The following is a 26,430-nucleotide window of genomic DNA, read 5'->3' on the forward strand; positions in this document are numbered from 1 at the left end:
ATTCAGATGTGTTTTACATGAACAGCTTCAGTTTGGACCATACACATTTCAGATGTTCAAAAGTCACATGTGAATAGTGACCTCTTGGATGAAACATTTTTAAACCTTATTCTATAAGTCAGTGGAAGCCACAATAGAGTTTTAAAGCAGAAATAGTATACCCCTAGCATTCCTAGGAGTCACAACATTCAATGTAATTTGACAGTTGTTTATGGAGATCCAGCCATGTAGAAACTACCGGACAAAACCTGGGGGATAGAAAGATGGATTACAAAGGACATGTCCATCAGCAAGGCAGGTAAATGCCTTAGGAAAACTGTCAGCAATGGGAAGAGAAGCCTTGGGTAATTCTAACTCAGCAGATGCTGTGATGAAGAAAAGGACACTGACAGTTATGGAGCCAATTACATGCTGTAAGCAGTGTTAGGCTTTCGTTTTTATCACATTTCACTTTCATGGAAACTGTGGAGACCCTCATTGTGACTTTTCAGTTACAGATGGAAACATTTGACTTTTAGAAAGGTTCATCTTAGGTTTTTGGAGGCGGAATAGGGGCTGGATCCCAGCCCTCCCTACACAGCTCCTGTTCTAGAACTGGTGGCCTTAATGGTGGTTAAGAGTCACCAATCATTGGATGAATGAAACTCTTTAAAATTCTTCCCATTGTCACAGAATATTTCTCTCTCCTGGTGTTTCTCCTTCCTGTATGACCACCTCTTCTGCTCTCCTTTGAGGGCTCTCTGTCTCTGCCTTCCATGTAAAAGTGGTTGTAGAACTATCTGCTTCACTGTGTTGCCAGAAACAGATGTTCACATCTGGATGCTGGTGCTCCTCGGTGTTCTGTTCCCGGTCCTCAGCTCGTTGACTATACTCCTTCTCTATTCCTCCACTGCAGCTATTGTCAACATACAGGTGTGCGGCAGTCATGCCTTTCATGAGGGAATGCTAGCTGGAGGACTTTGCCACTGTGGGTTACAAAGCATTAGTGCTGGGGGCACACACATGAATTAACAGAGCTCTGATTTTTAGGTAGTGTCAAGGAAAAATGGAAGAGCCAGAAGCAGATCTGTAGACTGTACATTTTAATATAAAATAGAGGGGTAAAAGAGAGTCAGGCAACACTTCTCAGAGAGGAGCTGATTTAGAGAGACTGGAAAGGGTGCTCTGTTTCTCTGCAGCGTAAGATGTGGAAGGCATGACTGAAAAAAGAACTAGCAAATATGAAGGAAGAGTTGCTCAAAATAAGATGGAAAGTTTGGGGAATTAGAGTGTAGATTAGCATAAACTTGGAGAGAAGAAGCAGAGAGGATGGAGTTGGAAAGAAAGGTGGGGCCAAATCACAGTGGGGCTGATATTTTATCCATCAGCCAATGGGAAGTTAGATTTTAAGCAGGAATTCACTCTGGCATTGATTGGAACTGCCAGAAACTCGGGGAAATTTTCTATGGTTGACTTGATCTTGGTCCTCTCATCTTTAAAGAAGAAGAAAAGGAGGAGAAAGGGAGGGAGAAGGGAGGGAGAAAGGGAGGGAAAAGGAAGAGGAGGGTTCAGCTCTGTTTAAATTCATTTCCCTCACTCATTTCATTTAGGATTGAGGGGTACACTATCATCAAAACTCTCTCGTCTTCACTTTTTCCCTGGTATTGCTTCACATTTCAGACCCGAAGATGAAGACAAACAAATGAAGGAAAAACAACCATACCAATTGAAACTTCAAAACACAGAAGATCTACACTTAGACCATCTTTTCAAGGTATCTGTATTCCAGGGTTCCAGATCAAACAGTCCAGGTCATCCATATAATAGGTTCAGTTCATGGAGTGACTTTTTAGAGGCTGAGCCATACAGCTCTCCAGAAAGACAGAAGATGAAGTGGGTGGTGGGTGTCTTACAAAAGAAATTGTCGGGACAAGAACACTGAAGCCTCTGATTTCTCACTTATTAGCTGTGAAGCAGGTCTCATAAACCGGGCTGAGATTAGTATGAGTTCAGTGAGACACCCGGAGGGCAAATTCAAAGAGACAACTCAGGTGCCCACCCTGCTCTTGTAGAACCTGGGGAGGGCCTCCTGAAGTTCTGTGCTCTGAGACTCTGCTTAAGAGGGACTTAATCTCTGAGCTTAGGCATCTCATGTGTAAAATGAGAATAAATAACCTCTATCTGATTACCATCCCCACTCCTATCCTAATTGTCTTATTTTTGTTAATGAAATAATGTAGACGAAGCTGCTTTGTAAGCTGTAAGCTACCATGAAAATGAAGTATATTGTTGTTAATTAACTGATCAGTTAACACTGTTTGTTGATATGAAACACTGTATATCTGTATATCCACATCCAATGGACGCTATCTCCTTCAAAACGGTCAGTGGCTTAAACAGTAGACACCACCGGGGCTATTACCAGGGTTCCAAACACCTGGGATGCCTGTTTGAGATGTGCCTATCACATAAACATCAATTGTTCCAGTCCCACGTGCAGGGCTTGGGTAAATCAGACATCTTGGTGGTGGTACGGGCCTGAACTGAGGTGTAGGCCCAGGGCCCCGCTGGAATAGGTTGAGTGTTTACAGAATATAAAAAAGCAGCATAATTCAGAGAAGTCATTAATAATGAAAGGTAGGGACCAGAGACGGGAGTGGCATGACGTGTTAAGATGGGTGGTGAGACCAGAGATCAGGAAGGGGTTTATCGGGACGTTTCATGATGAGAAAGGCAGCAGAGGATCATGATTAAGGATGTGTGCACGCTCAGTCGGTCAGTTGTGTCCGACTCTGTGCAACCCTGTGGACTGTGGCCCGTCAGGCTCTTCTGTCCGTGGGATCCTCCAGAATACTATAGTGGGTTGCCATGTCCTCCTCTAGGGAATCTTTCTGACTCAGGGATTGAACCCACATCTCCTGCAGCTTCTGCACTGCAGGTATATTCTTGACCATTGAGCCACCAGAGAGATCTGATATGACTGAGGATACTGACCACGAAAGAGCAAAACCTGGATGCGCCCTTTTTCAGTGAATCCCTGGTAGCCAAGAGCACAGGGCTCTGGGATCCAGTCCTGCCGGGGCAGATGACTAGCTGTGAGACCAGAGGCCAGTTATTTAACCTTTCTAAATTCTTTATCAAGGGAAATCATGGTATTTTTTGAATAAGATGTCATGAAGATCAAGTAAGATAAGATATATTAAGAGCCTATTCCATGGTTAGTCTGTCATTATAGCCTGATTGCATCCTGTGGGCCTGCCTCCGAGCCAGACATCTATGGCTATTCAGAGGGGAACAAAAGACATTGTATGTGCCCTTGTGAAACTTAGAGAAATGAGATTGTGTTAAATAAAACAACAAACAATGGCTAGCTGGGAGGAATGAATGAATACAGAACAGCATTAGTAAGCAAAAAGCCAATAGCTAAGTCAAAACAGTGCCGGACTGTCCTTGTTGCTTGAGTTTAGGTGGATATCTATGAAGAGATACCTGGGAAAACCCAGATGGCAGAAGACCACAGAGGTGGGAGAACCATGCCGGCCAGAAAGCAGGATGCTGCGATGGACATCATCCGGGTGGAGGCTTGCCCTAAGGACTTCCAGCTGGCCGGGCATTCCGTAGACTACTGTGAGTTTCATTTTTTCCTGGTTCTTTTTACCCTTACTGAATTATTTTAAAGCTGTGCGTGACCAAGATTTTAATTGATTTTATAAATATTCACGTAGCATCTATTATACATCAGGTCACTTGCCTGAGTGAGGCAGCTGTACTAGATTTAGAGATAGAAGGCCTGAGTTCAAATAAAGGCTCTTATACTTATTCGCTGTGTAACATAATCCTTCATATTCCTCAACTTCTTCATTTATAAAAAGGGATTATAATATAGATATCACTGGGGTTTGGCATGGACCAAATCTGACAGTATTTTGCGTAATAGGTACACAGTTGAATGTTTACTCATTTCTTCTTAATCTCCCAAAACCTGTTCTTTTTTGTAGACACAAGACATTGACACATTGATGACATAGTATGATACTATTATTTGACTTTATTCAGGTTGAATTTTATCTTCATGTGAGTCAAAACTCGTGATTGCAAGTAACTGTAGTGAAATCATACTGTGTTAAGCAGAAGAGGAGAAGGAGGCTCACCTAGCAGACGGTCTGGACAAGGCTGGACTCAGGGACACAGACAGCATCAGTGTTCCTTTTTTTGCTCCTGGCTTTGTCCCCTTCCCTCTTGGCTTCATCTTCAAGCAACTCTACCCTTGTGGAGACAAGTTGGCACCTGGAAGTGACAGATTTACATGCTATCTATCCTCTTAGGAACCCCAACAGAAATCTGGAAGTGGTTATCCTCTCAACTGTTTCAAGAAAAGGCCCAGATTTGAGTCTTACTGGCTTGATTGTGTCACCAGCCAATCTCGATCCAATCATCATGAATGTGGGATAGGATGCTCTGACTGACCCAGGCCTATGTCATAAATTCACATCCGGAGCTGGAGGCAGAATTAGTTCTATCAAAACAGTATCATTTCAGATTGAAGGATTTCACAAGTTAAGAGCGGTTATCACAGGGAAAAAAGTAGACACTGGATAGACAAAACAGATGTCTACTCCAGTCCATTAAGCCACGGCAAACCACTGACATGTCATAACGTGTTACAATCAAAGTTATGAGAATATATTACAATCATAAGATTGACTCACTATATCCCTGCCATGCGCCTCCTTCCCTGCACACTGTTTGTTCTAAGTTAACTGACTGTGTCATGTGCTTAAGTGCCCCATCACTTTGCTGAACTCTTTCCTGTGTCTGAAATGCCTTTCTGCCCACCCTCTAGCTGCTGATGTCTTAGCCATCTTTCAGGATCTATCTCCAAAATCAGTTCTTGTGAGGCCCTCCTTACCTTCCTTACATCTATACTCCACTTTCCCACTCTTCAGGGACCATAATTGCTCACTCCTCTCTGTTTCCAGGACACCAAAACAGCAAAGGAATGACCAGTTTTCCATATTAGGTTTTCATTCTTCAGTCACTAAGTCGTGTCATACTCTTTGCGACCCCATGAACTGCAGCATGCGATCCTTCCCTGTCCTTCACTATCTCCCAGAGTTTGCTAAACTCACATCCATTGAGTCAGTGATGTCATGCAACTATCTCATCCTCTGTCATCCCCTTCTCCTCCTGCCCTCAATCTTTCCCAGCATTAGGGTCTTTTCCAGCAAATCTTCTCTTTGCAAGGTGGCCAAAGTATTGGGGCTTCAGCATCAGTCCTTCCAATGAATATTTAATATTGATTTCCTTTAGGATTGACTGGTTTGATCTTCTTGCTTTCCACGGGACTCTCAAGAGTCTTCTCCAGCATCATTCAAAAGCTTAAATTCTTCTGTATTCAGCCTTCTTTATGAGATCCACCTCTTACATCTGTACATGACTACTGGAAAAACTATAGCTTTGTCCATACTGACCTTTGTCAGAAAAGTGATTGTATTTGCTTTTTTTAGATTCAAGCATTTCTGGGACCCAAAACCACTATGTATTAATCCTACAACCCTGGGAAGTTCACTTACTTTTATGTACACATGGGGACAGTACTATTTATTTCCCAGGGCTCTTTGTCAGTGCATATAAAGTATCTGGTTCATTGCTAAATAACTGTCAGTTCTCTTTGCTCATTTGCTTTTCTAAAACAATTACATCATGCTTTACTTTATAACTCATGGTGTACACACTTGTTTCCCATGGTTCACTGTGAACACCTTGGGGTCAGAGACCATTTGACATTTTTCTCTGTATCTCTGCAACCTGCAACCAACAAAACTTTGTTAAAGGAAAGAATGAAATAATAAATCAGACTTCAGTGAGGGAGTATGGTAGATCTGACAATCTTAATGATTCTTCTGACTAAAACAAAGTGAAGAAGAAAATTTGGGGGGTGGACAATTCATTAAAGCATCACAGAATCGACTTAAAAAGAAGTATCCATATGCCTGCAGGAACCAGGAACCCTGAGAAATGAGTGAGCACCAAAGCTGCTCTTGCCCTGAGGCCTTTCACTGAATCTTTTGTTCTCCTGTTTTGACTGCATGGTGTGCAGAGGACAGGAGCTATATCCCAGGGCCTGCCTAAAGTGAGTGTATAGTAGGAGCATGCATGTGTGCATGCCCAGTCATATCTGACTCTTTTGTGACCCCATGGACTGCACCTCACGAGGCTCCTCTGTCCATGGGATTCTCCAGGCAAGAATACTGGAGTGGGTTGCCTTTTCCTCCTTCAGGGATATCTTCCTGACCCAGGGATCAAACCTGTGTCTCCTGCATTGGCAGGTGGATTCTTTAACACTGAGCCACCAGGGAAGCCCATACAGTAGGGGACTCCTATATAAAGTTGGGACCTCAAAGAATTATGTCCACATAGAACGGATAGCACTATGCCTATTGTTAACAATACTATATTCAGTACTTATAAATTTACAAGAATAGACCTCATATTCTCTTAAACCATAAAAAAATTTTTAAAAATTAAGAAATAGGACAAATATAGACATTTCTGATGAGATAAATGACACATGAGAAAGCACAGAGGCAGTACTGAATCAAAAATCACATCTTTAGATGAAAAATGGATAGACTAATTTGGACTACAGAAAAAAAATGGAAGGGCGGAAAGGGAGGAAAACAAGCTGAAGTAAATAAGAGTTAAAGGAGAGGCCTAAACGTGGGGCTGAAAGCCATTTTCAAGCAATTATGTATTGTCCTTGAAGAGTTACTACAGATTTCGGGATTACACTATGTTGAAAACAGTCTGAAGAAAATTCTTCTGAGTAATCTGTGAAGCGAAGTGAAGTGAAGTGAAGGTCGCTCAGTCATGTCCGACTCTTTGTGACCCCATGGACCATACAGTTCATGGAATTGTCCAGGCCAGAATACTGGAGTGGGTTGCCATTCCCTTCTCCAGGGGATCTTCCCCACCCAGGGATCGAACCCAGGTCTCCCACATTGCAGGCGAATTCTTTACCAGCTAAAGCACAAAGGGAGTCTGTAATAAACTTGTGCTAACCACCCTGAATAGTTCTCTGCAATACTTGTGATGAGGAGCACAAAATGCTTAGTCAAGGAGAGTGGGCATGAAAACAGGAAAGTTTTGAGGGAAAAAAAAATACAGTTGTTTTTCTAATTCCTTCTATACAGATAGGTCTCTTTCGAAAAAAATGAACAAAATAAAAAAAACTCCTTCCTTCCATTAAAAAAAAAAAAAAAAGAACATTAAAGACAAACCCCAGGGAGCAGAAGGAAATTTGCTCATTTGCTCCTGGTGCTGGGCAAAGGGAAAAATCTGTTAGCAGACCTGACTCTCATACTCACTGTGGGAAATTTACTGAGCTCTGCTCATGATTTGTGTCCTTTCCTCTCTGTCATGCTGTAATTTTACTAAAGTAAAAGACAGACACAGAATGTGTACTTTCCAAACAAACAAGAAAAACAGGATGAAGAAAAAGAGAAGAAATCTTAGTCAAACACAAGGAAAATGAGGGAAAACCAGAACAAATAAAATGTATGTAATAAAACGCTAAATATATATTTCAAAATATCAGTAAATACTATAAGCATAAAACTCTCTCATCACAGGACATATGCATTCAATTCAGTTCAGTCGCTCAGTCATGTCTGACTCTTTGCAACCCCATGAACCACACATGCCAGGCCTCCCTGTCCATCACCAACTCCCAGAGTCCACCCAAACCCATGTCCATTGAGACAGTGACGCCATCCAACCATCTCATCCTCTGTCGTCCCCTTCTCCTCCTGCCCTCAATCTTTCCCAGCATCAGGGTCTTATCCAATGAGTCAACTCTTTGCATCAGGTGGCCAAAGTATTGGAGTTTCAGCTTCAATATCAGTCCTTCCAATGAACACTCAGGACTGATCTCCCTTAGGATGGACTGGTTGGATCTCCTTGCAGTCTGAGGGACTCTCAAGAGTCTTCTCCAACACCATAGTTCAAAAGCATCAATTCTTTGCATTCAAATCATTCAATATTAAAAATATTTAAGGGCCTTTTATGTCCCCAGAATTGTTCTAGGTGTTGGGGATATACCAGTAAACAAACCAGACAAAAATTATGGAGGTTGCATTCTGATCAGAGGAGACAGATGATAAATTTATAAATAATAAAATATTCACTATGTGGAATTTTAATAAATATAGAAAAAATAATAAAGCAAAAAAGAATTGGGGAAGTAGATAGAGGAAGTGGATGTTGTAGTTTTAAAGGGCTGACAGATGACCTCAAAGACACAAAGTAGATGAAGAACAGAGCCATATCTATCCAGTAAGCTCTAGGGAGAGGGGGGAAGGAACGCAGCTATCCTGGGCAAGAGCCTATTTGATGTGCTGGTAGAATAGCAAGGAGGCTGGTGTGGCTGGAGCAGTGATGAAGGAGACTGTGGTAGGAGATGAGGTCAGAGATATAATAAAGGACAAGGGGCACTTGTAGACCATTAGAAGAACATTGGCATTTATTCTAAGTAATATTTAAAAAACAACAACAGTGAAAGGTTTTGAGCACAAGAACAGAAATGATCTGACTTGTATTTTAAAGAATCATCTTGGCTGCTGTCTTGAAAGAAGAATGTAGAGGAAGAACCTGGGACCTGTTATGAGTTTGTTGCAATAATTTAAGTGAAAGACAATGGTAGCTTGGAGGAGGGTACCATGGTTGAGTTGAGATGTGTATTTTTGGATTCAGGATATAAATGTGAAAGTCAAGCTGATGGATAACTGTGATTGGAGGTGGGATATAAGACAGGAGTCAAGGATGTCTTCAAGGTTTTGGACCTGAGCAGCTAGAAAAGGTGGGTTGCCACTCATCATTGAGATGAGGCCGACTTCAGGATGAGCACATTTGCAGAAAGTAAAGAGTTTGGTTTGGAACGTAATATGTTGAGACAACCAAATGGAAGCAGTGTGAAGGGTGATGAGGTATCTAGAACTCATGAGAGAGATGTCTAGGTTAGAGATGTAAATTTGGGAGTTGTCTATGTTTTTTTAAGGCTTCCCTCATGGCTCAGACAATAAAGCATCAGCCTGCAGTGCGGGAGACCCTGGTTCGATCCCTGGGTTGGGAAGATCCCCTGGAGGAGGAAATGCAACCCACTCCAGTACTCTTGCCTGGAAAATGCCGTGGATAGAGGAGTCTGGTAGACTACAGTCCATGGGGTTGCAAAGAGTTGGACACGACTGAGCGACTTCACTTTCTTCTTTGTTTATGTTTTTAAAATGAAGCCATAAAATTTTGCTTCAGCCAAAAGGAAAGATTAAGAAAGAAAAAAAATCCTGAAATACGAGCATCTTTGTTTATAAAATTAAAAGTTAAAAAAATAAGTGGATTCTTCATTTTTAAAAAATATTTTTGCTAGAGAAACTTACTGATAACTCTGTAAGGAAAAGCAGGGCCTTTGTGCCTCTGGGAGCTGACATTCATTGAGATGGTTTGGGGCTGATGTGCTAATTGACTTCTTATCAGAAGATAAAATCTTGTTGTCTGGTGCTTTTAATTAACAGACAAAATTCAATGTGCCTGTTGCTGTTTATCAGATATATTACTACTTATTTCTGATTAATAGTTCATATCTGAAAATGGTTCTGAATCACCAATGCTCTAAATATTAACCTATGCCAACTGATAAAAAGGTGGCAGTTTTATGGCTATGACAAGTTTACAGCCCTGTGAAATAAACCAGCTTCTGCAGTTAACAGGCTAGCTACTTGTGCAAACAATCCCTAGACATTTTTCAACCTGGCATACTATCTCGCTGTTGCTATCATTAATGAATAATAAATGTTGGCATGTACTCAATCAACCTAAGAAATTTTACTTTAAGGAAAAAAAAATGCTCCAAAACTAGATAAAGGCATCTAAATGTAGGAAGAGAAACCCCAGGGGCTGTACCTTGGCAGACATCAGCATTCAAGGTTGGGGATTAGAGGAAGAACCCTCCAGGAAGGAGGAGGGGTCATTGGCTTACTGGGCAATTAGCACCGTTCATGAAAATGTATTAATCCTTGCCACAGTCATCTAAGAGTAGGGGTTACCATCATTATCCCAGCTTGAGAGAACCACAACTGAGGCTCAGTAAGGTGAAGTGGTTTGCCACAGGATCATCCAAACCAAAGTTATAATCCAGTGTTAGCATATTTAATATGACTTTTTCTATTCTTGATGTACGTGAATGCATTTAGGAGAGTGGTTGATAAAATATTCTCGGGGGTCCTCTGTTTTCCTTGCAGGTGGTTATGTGAAGGCCTTGGAGATGAATAAAGAAACCCAAGGCCAAGGAGCCATTAAGCCAAATTCCACTTCAGAGAACTATGATGATGTTGAGTGCTCTGGGAGTAGGAGGTAAGCATTTCAGCCCTGCAGCGAAATGAATGTGCTGAGACTTTAAAATACATGGACTTCTCTGGTGGCCAAGTGGATAAGACTCCATGCTTCCAATGCAAGGGGCATGGGTTTGATTCCTGGTCAGGGAACTAAGATCACAAATGCTGGCACGGCCAAAAAAAAAATTACAACACTATAGGTCAGTGGTCTTTGTATTTTTTCTCCCCATAGAGCAAAGTCGGATTTCTCTAACTCATTTATCTCACATAATGGTAAGTATAAGAAGATATTTGAAACTGTCAGTAGGAATTGCTGAGTTTCTGTGGCACATTAGTAATAAGGTATCTAATATTTATATACTTGTATTAATGCCATTTGGGCGAAGTGATGATAAACTAATAGAAGTGGTTCAAGGTATGTGTGAATAGGTGCCTTTAGAATCAGGAAGATTCTGGTAATGGGTGTTCTGTGACAAGGAAGCAACTTTGGTATGAAATTTTCTGATCCTCACAATCCAAGACTGATGATAGAATATGTTTTATTTAAAACACTTCTATGGATTCTCAATGTTCTTAATTGAAGTATAGTTGATTCACAATGTTAGTTTCAAGTGTACAACACAGTATATTCAATATTTTTATAGATTATACTCCACTTAAAGTTATTATAAAATATTGGTCATAGTCCCTGTGCTATATATTATATCCTTTATCTTATATCTTGTTTATTTTGTAGCTAGCAGTTTGTATACCTTAATGCTCTTCCAATCCTCCCCAGCCTGCCCCTTCCTCCCCTCTTCTTCCCTCTGGTAACCACTGTTATTGCTCTTCATTCACTATGTTGTGTCCAACTCTTTGCAACACTGTGGACTGCAGCACATCAGGCTTCCCTGTCCTTCACTATATCCCAGAGTTTGCCCCAACTCATGTCCATTGAGTCAGTGATGCCATCCAACCATCTCATCCTCTGTCACTCCCTTCTCCTCCTGCCCTCAATCTTTCCCAGCATCAGGGTCTTTCCCAATGAGTCAACTCTGCATCAGGTGGCCAAAGTATTGGAGCTTCAGCATCAGTCCTTCCAATGAATATTCAGGGTTGATTTCCTTTAGGATTGACTGGTTTGATCTCCTTGCTGTCCAAGGGACTCTCAAGAATCTTCTCCAGCACCACAGTTTGAAACCATCAATCCCTCAGCATTCAGCCTTCTTTATGGTCCAACTCTCACATCCCTGGTAGCTCAGACAGTAAAGCATCTGTCTACAATGCAGGAGACCTGGATTCAATCCCTGGGTTGGGAAGATTCCCTGGAGAAGGGAATGGCAATCCACTCCAGTACTCTTGCCTAGAAGATCCCATGGACGGAGGAGCCTGGTGTCCATGGAGTCGCAAAGAGTCGGACATGACTGAGCGACTTCACTTTTCTCACATCCATACATAACTACTGGAAAATCATAGCTTTGACTGTACTGACCTTTGTCAGCAAAGTGATGTCTCTGCTTTTTAATATGATTTCTAGGTTTGTCACAGCTTTTCTTCCAAGGAGCAAGTGTCATTTTATAATTTCATGGCTGCAATCACCATCCTCAGTGATTTTGCAGCCCAAGAAAAGAAAATCTGCCACTGTTTCCACTTTTCCCCATCTGTTTGCCATGAAATGATGGCACTGGAGTCCATAATTATAGTTTTTTGAGTGCTGAGTTTGTCACCTTTTTCACTCTCCTCTTTCAACCTTCACCAAGAGGCTCTTTAGTTTCTCTTCATTTTTCTGCCTTTAGGGTAGTATCTGCATACCTGAGGTTGTTGATATTTCTCCAAGCAATCTTGATTCCAGTTTGTGGTTCATCCAGCCCAGCATTTCACATGATGTACTCAGCACAGAAGTTAAATAAGCTGCGTGACAATATACAGCCTTGATGTACTCCTGTCCCATTTTTGAACCAGTCTATTGTTCCATGTCCAGTTCTAACTGTTGCTTCTTGACCTGCATGCAAGTTTCTCAGGAAGCATGTAAGGTGGTCTGGTATTTCCATCTCTTTAAGATTTTCCCACAGTTTGTTGTGATCCACACAATCAAAGGCTTTAACATAGTTAACGAAGCAAAAGTAGATATTTTTCTGAAGTTCTCTTGCTTTTTCTATAATCCAACAATGTTGGCAGTTTGAACTCTGTTTCCCCTGCCTTTTCTAAATCCAGTTTGAACATTTGGAAGTTCTCAGTTCACATACTGTTTAAACCTAGCTAGAAAGATATTGAGCATGACCTTGCTAGCATGTGAAATAAGCACAATTGTGTGGTAGTTTGAACATTCTTTGGCATTGCCCTTCTTTGGGATAGGAATGAAAACTGACCTTTTCCAATCTTGTAGCCACTTCTGAGTTCCAAATTTGCTGGCATATTAAGTGCACTTTCACAACTCATCTTTTAGGATTTGAAATAACTCAACTGGAATTCTATCATGTCTAGCTTTGTTCGTAGTAATGCTTCCTAAGGTCCACTTGACTTCACACTCCTGGATGTTTGGCTCTAGGTGAGTGACCACACCACCATGGTTATCTAGGTCATTAAGAACTTTTTTATACAGTTCTTCTGTGTATTCTTGCACTTCTTAATCTCTTCTGCTTCTATTAGGTCCTTGATATTTCTGTCCTTTATTGTGCCCCATCTTTGCATGAAATGTTCCCTTGGTATATAATTTTCCTGAAGAGATTTCTAGTCTTTCCCATTCTATCGTTTTCCTCTATATCTTTGCATTATTCACTTAAGAAGGCTTTCTTATCTCTTCCTGCTGTTCTCTGGAACTCTGAGTTCAGTTGGGTGTATCCTTCCCTTTCTTCTTTGCCTTCCACTTCTCTTCTCTTCTCAGCTATTTGTAAGGCCTCCTCAGGAAACCATTTTGCCTTGTTTCAGTTCTTTTTCCTTGGGGTGGTTTTGGTCACCACTTCCTGCACAAAATTATGAACCTCCATCCATATTTCTTCAGGTACTCTATCAAATCTAATCCCTTGAATCTATTTATCACTTTCACTGTATAATCATAAGGGATTTGATTTAGATCATACCTGAATGGTCGAGTGGTTTTCCCTACTTTCTTCAATTTAAGCCTGAATTTTGCAATAAGGAGTTCATGATCTGAGTCACAGTCAGCACTAGGTCTTGTTTTTGCTGACTATATAGAACGTCTCCATCTTTGGCTGCAAAGAATATAATCAATCTGATTTTGGTATTCACCATCCGGTGATGTCCATGTGTAGAGCCTTCACTTGTGTTGTTGGAAGAGGGTGTTTGCTATGACCAGTGCATTCTCTTGGCAAAACTCCTTTAGTCTTTGCCCTGCTTCAGTTTGTACTCCAAGATCAAAGTTGAATGTTACTCCAGGTATCTCTTGACTTTCTACTTTTGCATTCCAATCCTCTATGATGAAAAGGACATCTTTTGGGGGTATTAATTCCAGAAGTCTTGTAGGTCTTCATAGAACCATGCAACTTCAGCTTTTCAGCATCAGTGGTTGGGGCATAGACTTGGATTACTGTGATGTTGAATGGCTTGCCTTGGAAATGAACTGAAATCATTCTGTCATTTTTGAGGTTGCATGCAAGTAATGCATTTTGGACTATTTTTCTTGACTATGAGGGGTACTTCATTTCTTCTCAAGAATTCTTGCCCACAGTAGTAGATATAATGGTCATCTGAATTAAATTCACCCATTCCCATCCATTTTAGTTCACTGATTCCTAAAACATCAATGTTTACTCTTGCCATATCCTATTTGACCACATCCAATTTACCTTGATTCATGGACCTAACATTCCAGGTTCCTATGCAAATTGTTTTTCACAGCATTTGACTTTACTTTCACCACCAGACACATCCACAACTGGGGATCATTTCCACTTTGGCTCAGCTTCTTCATTCTTTCTGGAGCTATTTCTCCACTATTCCCCAGTAGCATATTGGACACCTACCGACCTGGGGGACTCGTCTTCTGCTGTCATATCTTTTTGCCTTTTCATACTGTTCATGAGGGTGCTCAAGGCAAGAATACTGGTTTGCCATTCCCTTCTCCAGTTGACCACATTTTGTCAGAACTCTCCACCATGACCTGTCTTGGGTGGCCCTGAATGGCATGTCTCATAGTTTCATTGAGTTACACAAGTCTGTGATCCATGTGATTGTTTTGGTTAGTTTTCTGTGATTGTGGTTTTTGTTCTGGAGGCCATGGGATTATAGTTCTTCTTCTGTCTGCCCTCTGATGGATGAGAGGCTTGTGCAAGCTTCCTGATGGGAGGGACAGGCTGTTGGGGAAACTGGGTCTTGCTCGGGTGGGCAGGGCCCTGTTCAGTAAATCTTTAATCCAGTTTTCTGCTAAGGGGTGGGGCTGTGCTCCTTCCCTGTTAGTTGTTTGGCCTGAGGTGACCCAGTCCTGGGAGACTGCAATCTCTATGTTAGAGCTAGAGGCTCTATGGTAGGGCTAATGGCGACATCCTCCAAGAGGACTTATGGCAACACACCACGCCTCCCAGTACTGCTGCTGCCGCTGACCCCATCGCAAGTCATGCCTCTGCAGGAGACCCCCAAACACTTCACAGGCAGGTCTGGCTTAGTCTCTTATGGGGTACTGCTCCTTTCCCTTGGGTCCTGGTGCACACAAGGTTTTGTTTATGCCCTCCAAGAGTCCCTGTTTCCCCCAATCCTGTGGAAGTTCTATAATCAAATCCTGCTGACCTTCAGATTCCCTGGGGATTTCCAGTCCCTTTGCCAGATCCCCAGGTCGGGAAGTCTGATGTGGTGCCTAGAACCTTCAACAGTAAGAGCACTTTGTTATACTTGTTCTCCAGTTTGTGGGTCACCCATCCAGCAGCTCTAAGGTAGGGCTAATGGTGACCTCCCCCAAGAGAATCTATGCCACACAGCGTGCTGCCCAGGACCGCCGCTGCCAGTGCCCCTGTCCCTGTGGCAGCTCATTGCAGACTCACACCTCTACTGGAGACCCTCCAACACTTACAGGCAGGTTGGTAACCATTGGTTCTCTGTATCTGCAAGTCTGTTTCATTCTTTTACTTTTTATTTCAAAGATTGCACATGTAAGTGAAAACATACAGTATTTGTCTTTCTCTGTATGTTTAAGCATAATATTCTCCAAGTTCATCCCTGTTGCTGAAAATGGCAAAATTTCATTCTTTTTAATGGCTTAGTATTCTTATGTGTATGTGTGTACCGTACATCTTCTTTATCCATTCATCTGTTTATGGATTCTGAGGTTGCTTCTGTATCTTGGCCATTGTAAATAATGTTGCTATGAACATTAGGGTCCGTATATCTTTTTGAATTAGGTGTCTTCATCTTCTTCAGATATATACCCAAGTGGAATTGCTGGATTCTACAACAGTTTTAATTTCAATTTTTTGAGGAAATTCATACTGTTTTCCATAGTAGTGGTAGCAATTTACATTCCCACCAACAGTGTGAGGGTTCCCTTTCCTCCACATCCTCACCAACATCTTTTGCCATCTTTTTAACAATAGCCATTCTGACTGATGTGAGGTGATATCTCACTGTGCTTTTGATTTGCATTTCCTTGATGATCAGTGATACTGAGCATCTTTTCTTGTGCCTATTGGCTATCTGTTTGTCTCCTTTGCAAAGATGTCCATTTAGGCCTTCTGTTCATTTTTAATTGGGCTGCCTTTTTTTTTTTTTGATATTGAGTTGTAAATGCTTGTTATATATTTTGGATATTAATCCCTTATCAGACATATCATTTGCAAATATCTTTTTCCATTTAGTAGGTGGTCTTTTTGTTTTGTTAATGTTTCTCTTTGCCATGCAAAAGCTTTTAAGTTTGATTAGCTCCCATTTGTTTGTTTTTGCTTTTGTTTCCCTTTCCTGAGGAGACAGATCCAAAAATACATTCCTTAGACTTATGTCAAAGAGCCTATGTTTTCTTCTGGTTTTCTCAGCACCACTTATTGAAAAGACTGTCTTTTCTCCATTGTATATTCTTGCCTTCTTCATCATCAATTAATGGACCATAAGTGTGTGGGTTTGTTTTTCAGCTTCCAATTCTGTTCAATTGATCTGTGTGTCTGTTTTTGTGCCAGTACCATACACTTTGATTAATGTAGCTTTGTAGTATATTCCCAATGCTTTTACAATTGACCTTAACATGGTATAGAGGACTTGAGTGTCCCTCTCTACCCCTCCAGCCTCTTCTCACACATACTCAGTCTTCATCTTTGAGATGCAGTCATGGTGACCTTTTAACTTCTCTGACTTGCTAAGCTCCCACTGCAGAGTGTTTGCATATGCTACTCCCTCTTCCTGGAATGTTCCTTCCTCTTCTGTGCCCCCTTTAAGTGACTCTTAATATTTCTTCTGATCTCAGCTCAATCATTATTCCCTAGGGAATATTCTCTAGGTATGTAGTCTTATAGTATTACCATTACCCTTTCTTTAATAGCACTTGTCAGAGTTATTAATAATTCTATATTTATGTGATTCTTTATTAGTTGTCTTCCCTCTTAGATGATTTTCTTCTTTGCACTTACCATTTTTCCTGACCCATGTCATAATGCCAGGCACATGTTAAGATATTAAAAAAATATTTTTAAATGAATAAAAAGGTAATGGAGGAGGGATAATCAAATGCTACTGTTTTTTTGTTTTGTCCTTCTTAGAATGCATAGATGGAGAAGCAGTCTAGAGAGCATTAAACACAGTACTCTCATTTTTAAAAAAGGAAATTGAGGCATAGAGAAGTTAAGTGACTCTCCTAAACTCAATGTGAATCAAGTTTTGAACTTGAAAATCCTCCATTGCCAGGGTAGATTCAAAGTATATCTGTGTATTTTAAGCCTATGTGTTGGATTAGGTGAAAGCCATGCTATGAGGAGGAAGATTGTTCAAGATGTGTCTGGTTGTCTCCATTACTTCTCCATCATTTAGCACAATGTCTGGTGCTTAGTAGACTGATTGTTATATGTAAAATATGCAAAGGGGGAGGGCCAAGGAAGGAATCTGTTAATAAATTAACTTTCTCTCACTAAATGAGAACAAACTTGGAAACAGGGTAGAAGCAAATATTTGTTTTGTTTATACACACTTTATAGAGTTTATTGAATTTTACCACCTGCTTGTAAAGACATGTGCCTATGTTTCCATAAAAACTATTTCACAAACAAAAGATCAGAGTACCCAGCACCTGGTAGGTATCCATAATTTTGTGTCAAGTATGAATCTGTATCACTACCATTATAAATATTTTTTAATTTCAAAAGAAAATAGTGAAGAAATGTATGAAGATGTCTACAAAACAAAGAGCAACTACCCAAAGATAGAGCAAGTGTCTCTTTTTGTTGACTTCATACATAAGGGTATTTCCTGCTAGTCTAGGAAAACCGAAGTTTAAGAAATGACCTCTATCACTACCCACCCCATCTTTAGGGAAAATTTTCATAGAGAGTGGAGATAAGCTGTTGTAATAAAATACTGTTAACAGTAGGGTATTTGTAATTGTATATAATCATATAATAATTTTTAAGCATGTTGCTTTTTCTTTTGAGAAAATGTACATCTCCCCAAGTAGAAGACTTTGATATTGCATTAGGGAGTAAGTGAGAAAGAATAAATGAAAAGCAATAAAATGCTTCAGTTTTTTTCCAGGAAGAAATCAATGGTTATGATTTACCTGTGTCTTTTCAAGCTAATGAGGCTATCTCTGGGATTGGGGCTTAATTTAATATGTAATAATTCAGTGTTATCAATATTTGCTCAAATGAGGATTATTAATCAAATTCAGTTATTAGGGGCACATTGTGGGAAGGAAAATAGCAGCAGTCAAAAGCAAGAAGTTTGAAGGTTGAAAGGAAAATAGGGCATTTATGCTGGGTGGGATGATGTGGGTGTATCATCCACTTTCTCTAACCCTTCCCCCACCCCTGAAAATCAGGATATATTTGGAAAAATTTTAATCATCAAGCAGGCAGCCAATGTGGCATCACTGTTATATTATCATCCCATAAGTTAAAGATCAGTGATATGAATTTCAGGAGCCAAGAATTTCACTAACGTATGAGTTCCTGAGCCATGACTTCTAAAAGGAAGACTTTGCTCCATAAACTCTATAAAATAAAGACCATTTGGAGTAGGTGAAAGTTTGTACTGAAATATAATAATTTCCTTCATAGCTGGTATGTGCTAATTCCTATCAGCATCTAAAAAAAGAACATAGGGGTTGACAAGGCATTTTCCTGCTCTTCCTTGAGTGGGTGTGTTTTATTAATAGTAATGAGGCTGAAGTCTCTGATCGTTTTTACTACAGCAGCTTCCCATCCCCAGTACTCTCTCAAACAGTATTTATGTTTGTAAATATGTTTATTTTTTTGTGTTATGTGTTTGTTTATGTTTATGTGTTATTTATATTTTGATTCCTCTTAGTTCAGATGGAAAAGCATCACTTAAAAGACTGCAGAGGTTCTTCAAGAAAGAAAAACATAGACTTAAAGTGAAGAAAATCAATTTAAGAGAAAATATAAGGTAAAAAGTCCCTTTATATTTCTTTTTCTAGGAGAGGATTAGCAGTGCCAGCCTGGTAGTTACACAGCTGATGGTCTCCATCCTGTCCTTCTAGTGAAAGGGGTACCAGAAGCGAAAACCACAGCCCTGGGTATCACCTACCTCCTCCTTGCCAGTATTTGAGTGACTCACACACACACACATGCTAGTGAGAAAGTGACAATGCCCTTTTTGAAAAAAATTGACAAGGGAAGATTGTGAACAAAGGTAGAGGGAAAGTCTTAAAAAGTCCAGGAAAGGAACTTCCTTGTCATCCTTGGCATATATTCCTGTTGTTACTACTGAGCATTACGTTATTAATTACATTCTTTTATGCTTTCTCAGTCCTACAGGTTCCAGTGGTTTTTGTCTATACTTCCATATTCCAATTTGCCTCTCTTGAGAGAGGTAGTGTGTGGAGAAGGGAGATGAACTTTTCAGCTGAATGGTCCATGTGTCTCAGTCTTAGCTCTGGAAGGGACCCTCCAAGTTCTCCCTAGCTAATTACCGATGGGAATTGGGAAGGTTACAATTCACGGGTAGGAGAATGAGACTCGACGCCTCGATTCCGGATTCTAGTTTCAGCTCTTCCCTTTATTCAGTGTACAACCGTGGGCAAGTCACTTCCACTTTGCATCCATAGGGACCAAGTTTCTTTTAGCATATAATAGGAGATTTCGTGATCTCTGAAGGCACTTAAGAGAGGGAGGGAGAGAAACATAGACATAGATCTGTATTTTATGAGGGCAGGGGATGGTAAAATAATTTGCCCCAGGTCACTGTATATATTGACATGGAATTTGTTATTTTACCTTGAAGTTCTTTTCAATTATAAAACCTTGAAGTAACATGAATTTAAGTCTAATTGTATGTTGGATCTAGATCTACCAAGATATTTATATAGTATATGATGTTTACAAATTCTAAACAGTCCTAAACATGGAAGACAGAGTCTAGTTCTAGTGGCTGGTGAGACCCTTAAAGGCATACCTTACTTAGCAGGTTAGATGTTTCTGACAAAAATTATTAGCATGGTGCCTGCAGCCCCTTAGAAATTAAATCCAGGTGAGAATGCTGATGTTTTTTACATGTAAATGTGATTTCCTTTTCCTTAGAACTATTCAGTGACTGTTTATGACTTTTAGAACAAATATCCAATCCTTTTTCATTGCAAGTAAATACTATTATGGCAGTCCCCTTCCTACTTGTCCAGCTCCATCTTACTCAGATTTACTCTCAGCTCTACCCCATAACACATACCCTATGTGTAAACCCTGGTGTTTCATGCCTCCTTGCTTTTAACCATGACATCCATTGGTCTGAAATGCATCTGCGCTTCTCTGTCTTCCTTTATCAGTGTTCTAGCTTTCTCTTAAAATTTGGTCAAATATTATCCCTTCTGGGATGCATTCCATGAATCCCAAACCTGTATTACCGGTTTCTCTTCTGTGTTTCCAAACATCCTGTGCAAATCTTGTAAGATCTATTACAAGAAATCCTTTTCCTTACAGTCAGAGAATCTCAGGGTAAGAAGGGTCCATATTACCTAGTCCAACCTACTACACAAGCTTCTCTGCAGCTGTTCCTGAGAGGCCAAATCTCTGTGTCTGCACACCTCTATAGAGGTAAATTCACTACATTCAGGGGAAAATCTGCCATTTTTAGTAAGGTCTGAAAAGATCTTTTCCCCTTAAATTTTGCCAAAATTTGCCTCTTTGCCTTAAATTTTCAATTATTGCCATGGAGACATACCAAGATATCACAGAACTATGTTTACCTTTTGTCCCCAGGCCTATAGGACTGAGTTTAAATGAACTGCTTAAAACACATGAATTTTTTTTCTACCACATCATACTTCCTTCCATATGATCTCCTTAACTATGAGATTTGAGGAAAACTGGACAATCTACTTAGCCAAGTGTCCTCCCCTACTTGGCACATTTACCATCTTCTGTTTCCACCTGGCCTGGAATTCTCCCCTTAAGTCACCCCTCTGGTTAAACCTGTCCAGCGTCTCCAGAGGGTCATCTCTCTTACCTTGTGTCCCACACAGTGGATGCATCTGACTGGCACCCTGGAGGGTTAGAAGGGAGAAACAGGATCCTATGGACAGAGAAGGGCTGTGAGAGAGCCTGAGGCTGCCCCATTAGGAAAGTGGGTAAGGACAATCACTGGGGGTAAATGAGCCCATTTACAGGAGGGGGAGAGGCGCTCAGAATAAAGCTGCAGGGAAGGTTTGCTTCATATTGACATTTTCCCCCCAAAAGCATCCAAATCAAGAAACCTAGTCATCACTGTGTTGTTTGAGATGTATCAATGAACATTTCGGAATATGGCTTTTCCCTTAACCCTTTGTGTCTTTTGTCAATTAACAGGACATTTTCCCTTTCGCTGCCTGATTTAGGTAAGTGACATTCGCTTATTGCTGGAACAAAATTACTCAGCACTGACATTTTCAGTCTGAGAAAGAAGTAGTAATCCTCCCTGAATTCCACATGTAATGAAAAACTGATACATTAAAATCAAGGAAGCTATTTTACATCATAATAATACTTTGGGGAAGATGGGTGACATTTCTCAAGTGCCTCCTATAGACCAGGCGCCCATTAACATCTAAGAAATAGATGCATTATCCCTTTGTAGGAAGACTCTCGGACTAACATCCATATTTTAGTGACCTAGGATTTGTACTCGAGTCTCCGAATACACAAAGTGTGTGCATTTTACATTTTACCACAGGCAGCTCACCCGAATTAAGACACAGTAATTTGAACATGAACACTTTCCAGTATGCATACTAACTGAATCAAGGGTGAGTCACTAGAATATTGTTTGCTTCGCTGTAAAAGCAATAGTGCACAAATCGGCACGGTGCCTGATATAGACTGTGCTCACTCTCAATCACACTCTGTAAGAGGCCCATGTGTTTTGTTGTTTGTTAGGGCTCCAGTGATAGTGGCTGCTTTGATTTTACTCTGACTTGGCACTTAGAGTGTATTTTATATTCCACAAATATGAGTTTGCTGCAGTAAATAACGAATAATTATATAAACCTGGTATAATTACATCTCCCAAAATAATCCTTGGTCTATTTTTTTTAAGTCTACTTAGAACAGGCATGCATTTTACCTCCATCCAAATTTATGAATAATTGAACATGAATTGTGAATAATTATGCCAAAAGTTTTCTAACTAGTTCAAGTGGTGAGTCACTTGAATGTTACGGAGTTCTATGTAGAGAGCACCAAGGAATTTGAATAGCCTAAACTGAAAATGTCTAATTATGATTATGTACTAAGTTAGATTCAATTTTACACAAGATTATTATAAAGAAGCAGTTGTCAATGGTTTGAAATAAAAACCATGGAAGAAAAATCAACATTACTGTCTATTAAGTTGGTCTTTTCCCCTGAAATTCAGCCCTTTGTTCTAGCAGTGTAACGTCTTTGTCCAGTTCCAGGTTGATGGGAACCCAATCTAAAATGATCCTTTCAGCAACTCATATTTTTAATAAATCTGCATGAAATGAAATTGATATAAATATTTATGCATGTGAGATACCAGGACATCTCTTTTTTAATCCTCAGCTGAATTTTTCCCAAATGGATTCTTTTTTTGTTTCTTGATCCTTTCAGCCTATCTATAGTCTATGATCAGATTTTGATAAAACAGGCTCAGAGATACATGTGGATAATTAAGTAATTGTGTATAATTTGGAAAGTCAGAGATTGTATAAACTGTATCAAATAACAGACTATTTTTATCCTATCTTGACCCTAGACCTTAGGTCTCAGGAAGTTATTATCTACGATGATGTGGCCATAAACGGAAAACAGCCAGAGTAAGTCAATTTACTGCATTGGTCATCTCTGCTGGTGTTTAACCCATTTCCTGATGTTTTGTTAACTATGGTCAGAGGGCCATCTCTTTAGATCCTTGGTTACTGGGTGAAAAGTCAAGTTGTAATATATTGCTTCCACTAGGAAGGGGGAACAATGAATAATACCGATGACCTAACAGTGGTAGGTGTTTCAAAACTCACTGGAGCTTTGTTTCTTACCTTTGAATCTATAGGCTTGAAACTCCTTTCAATACAACACTTATTTAATAACCTCCTATGGAGGATGGCAAGCACCGCCTGGCAGAACCAATGTCCTCAAAGCCTAAACAACTCAAACCTATCAAAGTGTTCCTGCATCCCATCCTCACTGCCAGCCACAGGCAAGCACCGATTGTTTCTCAGCTGCATTACTGCAATGGCCAAATGAAATCCAAACTGCTTAAGAAAACATAAAAGTCATTATTGATGCAGTTCTGGCAAACTCTCAGCCTCGACTGTACTTGCCACTCCACATTATTCTTGTGCTGCATCCATATGGTATTCTCTGGGTGGTCCTTGAACTCATCACGCTATTCAGCATGTCTAAATTGTCATGTTTGCCCCAACTGCTTCAGTTCATCCAACAGATATTTACTGAGCAGGTACTATGGGCCAGGCACTGTGCTAAGTTTTGGGTACAAAGCAGTGAACAGACAGCTATAATTCCTATTCCTTTCTGACTGGAGAGACAGATAAATAAATGATGGATAATTAAACATAGGAATTTGATTGCTTTGGATATTTCGAAAGAGACTGGGAATATGCTATGTGGGTTGAGAGGAGGCTGACAGTCGTTTTAGGGTAGATAGATATCTGGGGAAAGACTTTCTAAGGTTAGAATTTAAGAAGGAAAGAATTGTTCTACCCATAACACACTTTGCCATGCTTTTTGCTTGGCTGAGTACTTTATCCTTTACTATTTAAACCTGAATTCAAATTTTGCTTTCCCCAGGAAGCAAAAGCTCTCTGAGCTTACCTATTTTGGGTTATGTACCTCTTTTTATCAGAACATTCTTTTCACAGTTGTATTGGTCTTATTTCTTCCCTGTCTCCTCCTCTTAGATGGAAACTTCCTGAGGTGGGGCCTTGGCTTTCTAATCCAATGTATCATGTGGCCTCATACCAAAAGATAGTTTGTTAAATCGGTTAACAAAGAAAGACCTGCTTTCAAAAAATTTGCAAAATGATTTAAGGTCAAAATAGGCAGACATTTCCATTTTTAGGGGATCCGGAAAGCCTGTGCCAAGCTGAAGCAAGCAACCAAGGATAGGAAACATTTTTGTCAGCTGGAGATCAGGGATTGAGAGAGAGAAGTGGGGATGGTCTGCTGTGGGAGAGAGGTGGACAGCTGTGTAAATGGAAGACATGTGTGTTTGTAAGCTTCACTGGACCATGAGTCACGTGATCAGGAAAGTGGTGTTATGAGCAGGAAATGTTAACTTGGCAGGAGATGGAGGAGAGCCCTGGAATACAAAATTGGAGTTGTAAGAAAACAAAATGTGGCCACACTTTTTGGTGGAAAGACTTCATATTCAAAGTGAATATTTTGAAAGCTTTTTTGATTGGTGAAAGAAACAAACTTGGAATAATGCCATCACAGACTGAGTGGGAATTACCCTTTCACAGGTACCATTCTAATGAGTCAAGAATTTGGTGTTTAAAAGTTTATCTTGAGGGAATAACATGTAATATACTTTGAAATAAAGGTATAATAACCTTATGAAGAAGAGCATTTTAAAACTGATACCATTGTGAATGGGGTGAAATTATTAAAGGAATGACTTTGATAAAGTTTTTTTTTTCCTTTATATTTTTTTAATTTTTATTTTTTCCATTTATTTTTATTAGTTGGAAGCTAATTACTTTACAATATTGTAGTGATAAAGCTTTTATACACAGGCAAAATCTATTCACTACGTTTCTACATAGTGATCTACTTTTAGCTTGTAATTTGTAGTCCTCAAGACTTTCAACAAAAAATAGAAGTCCATCCTTACAAAAAAAAAAAAAAGAGGTGGAGACACAGAGGTTAGGTTATTTGCCCAAGCTCACAGCCAATAAGGATTCAAACCCTGGCAACTGGACTCCCAATCCATTCTCTTCACTGCAACACTGAGCTAATTTCCTAGTGATACTTTATCTTGATCTTTCATGATCTTTACCTTGATCTTTTAGTTAGTATTTCCCTAGTATACATTTTTTAGCTTTTTTCTGATTTCCATATTCTTGTTCACCGTGTCTTGTATAAATAAAATATAGCTGAATTGGCTTTTTAAAAAAAATCTACTATAATGACTTGTCTTAACTCCTACCTTGCTCTTGACGTAAAGTTTAACCTTCTGAAATATCGTGGTGCTGATAGCATTTTCCTCAGGACAGACTTGTCTTCTGTGCTTGCATATTGCTTACTGCTCTGTCTAGTTTCAATTTATTTGCTGGAGGTTATTAGAATATAGTATGCAGGACTTCATACAAGGGCAAGGTATAGCAAGTTTGTTAAAAACAAACACACACACAGACAACCTTTATCCAGGACCTAGTAGTTTTGTATTGGGAGAGCCCTATTTATAGAAAATTCTTTCGCCTGACTGCCAAATAGGGCTTCCCTGGTGGCTCAGTGGGTAAAGAATCCTCCTGCTGCAGGAGACACTGGTTTAATCCCTGGATTGGGAAGATCCCCTGAAGGAGGTCATGGCAACCCACCCCAGCATTCTTGCCTAGAGAATTCCACAGACAGATGAGTCTGGCAGGTTGTAGTCCATGGTGTCCCAAAGAGTCGGACACGACTGAGTGACTAACACTTTCACTGCCGAATAAGGGAGTCCAGAACTATGGTCAAGAGGGCAATATAATTAGAGTCACACTTTAGTAAGAGTAACTCGACATAGATCCTTCTGCAGAAAGCTTTGGAGGGAAGGTTGGAAGCAAGATATTTATTGGAATATTATTAAAGTCGCTCAGATGGAACAATGATCAAAATGTGTTCTGAGATGGTGAAAAAATGAAGATACTTTATGATTAAATGATACTTACCAAGTCACTTAAGCCTATCAAAACCTGACCAATTTCTACTTCATGTGATAGAATATATCTTCTGTAGTATGGCCTCAGATGAATCAATTATTAAAGACATTTGTAGCAGATGGAATACTGATGGAAAACAGCACAGTTTGGGATGAGGAGGGAGACAGAAGATGATATCTGAGTTCTTGTAAGCTTGGGTAGTTTGTATGTCATGTCCTGGTAGGTATTAGGTTGAAGAGATGCCTAAACAACTCTGGGTTAAATTGTTGCTGGATAATCCAGACCTCTGCTTTTCATCTCCTTTTGTTCATTAGAATTCCTCCTAGAGAGTCAGCAAGGAAAGGAAGAAGAGGGGGATCTTGAAAAGGACACTGGAACAGCTTCTACAGTCTGGTGCTAGTGGGGCCTGTGGCATGTCCTCTTACTTCTCTGGATCTTCGTTTCTTAACCTGTGATATGTCAAAAAAGCAATCCTTGTCCTGTCAAATTCATTAAGCTCTCTAACCAGATCCCTATAAAAGCTAAAACAAGTTGCAGAGAGGCAAAGAGTTGACCATAATGGTCACATGGCTAGCAGGGGTAAAAATTGTTATGACTCTTCCAAAAGAACAA

At 40.1% G+C, this 26,430-nt stretch overlaps 1 protein-coding gene across 1 annotated transcript in view; it reads left to right on the forward strand.

The window, feature by feature from the left end:
• Positions 1–26,430, forward strand: part of FYB2 (FYN binding protein 2) — a 77,586-nt gene that overhangs the window by 36,417 nt on the left and 14,739 nt on the right. Inside the window, exons 7-12 of the mRNA XM_020904309.2 lie at positions 1,660–1,753; positions 3,447–3,606; positions 10,272–10,383; positions 18,798–18,896; positions 21,290–21,318; positions 22,695–22,755. Of these exons, the coding sequence (XP_020759968.2) occupies positions 1,660–1,753; positions 3,447–3,606; positions 10,272–10,383; positions 18,798–18,896; positions 21,290–21,318; positions 22,695–22,755 (555 nt within the window). The remainder of the gene's footprint in view (positions 1–1,659; positions 1,754–3,446; positions 3,607–10,271; positions 10,384–18,797; positions 18,897–21,289; positions 21,319–22,694; positions 22,756–26,430) is intronic.

This window comes from Odocoileus virginianus, chromosome 5 (genome assembly GCF_023699985.2).
Source record: "Odocoileus virginianus isolate 20LAN1187 ecotype Illinois chromosome 5, Ovbor_1.2, whole genome shotgun sequence".
Classification (NCBI taxonomy): Eukaryota; Metazoa; Chordata; class Mammalia; order Artiodactyla; family Cervidae; genus Odocoileus; species Odocoileus virginianus.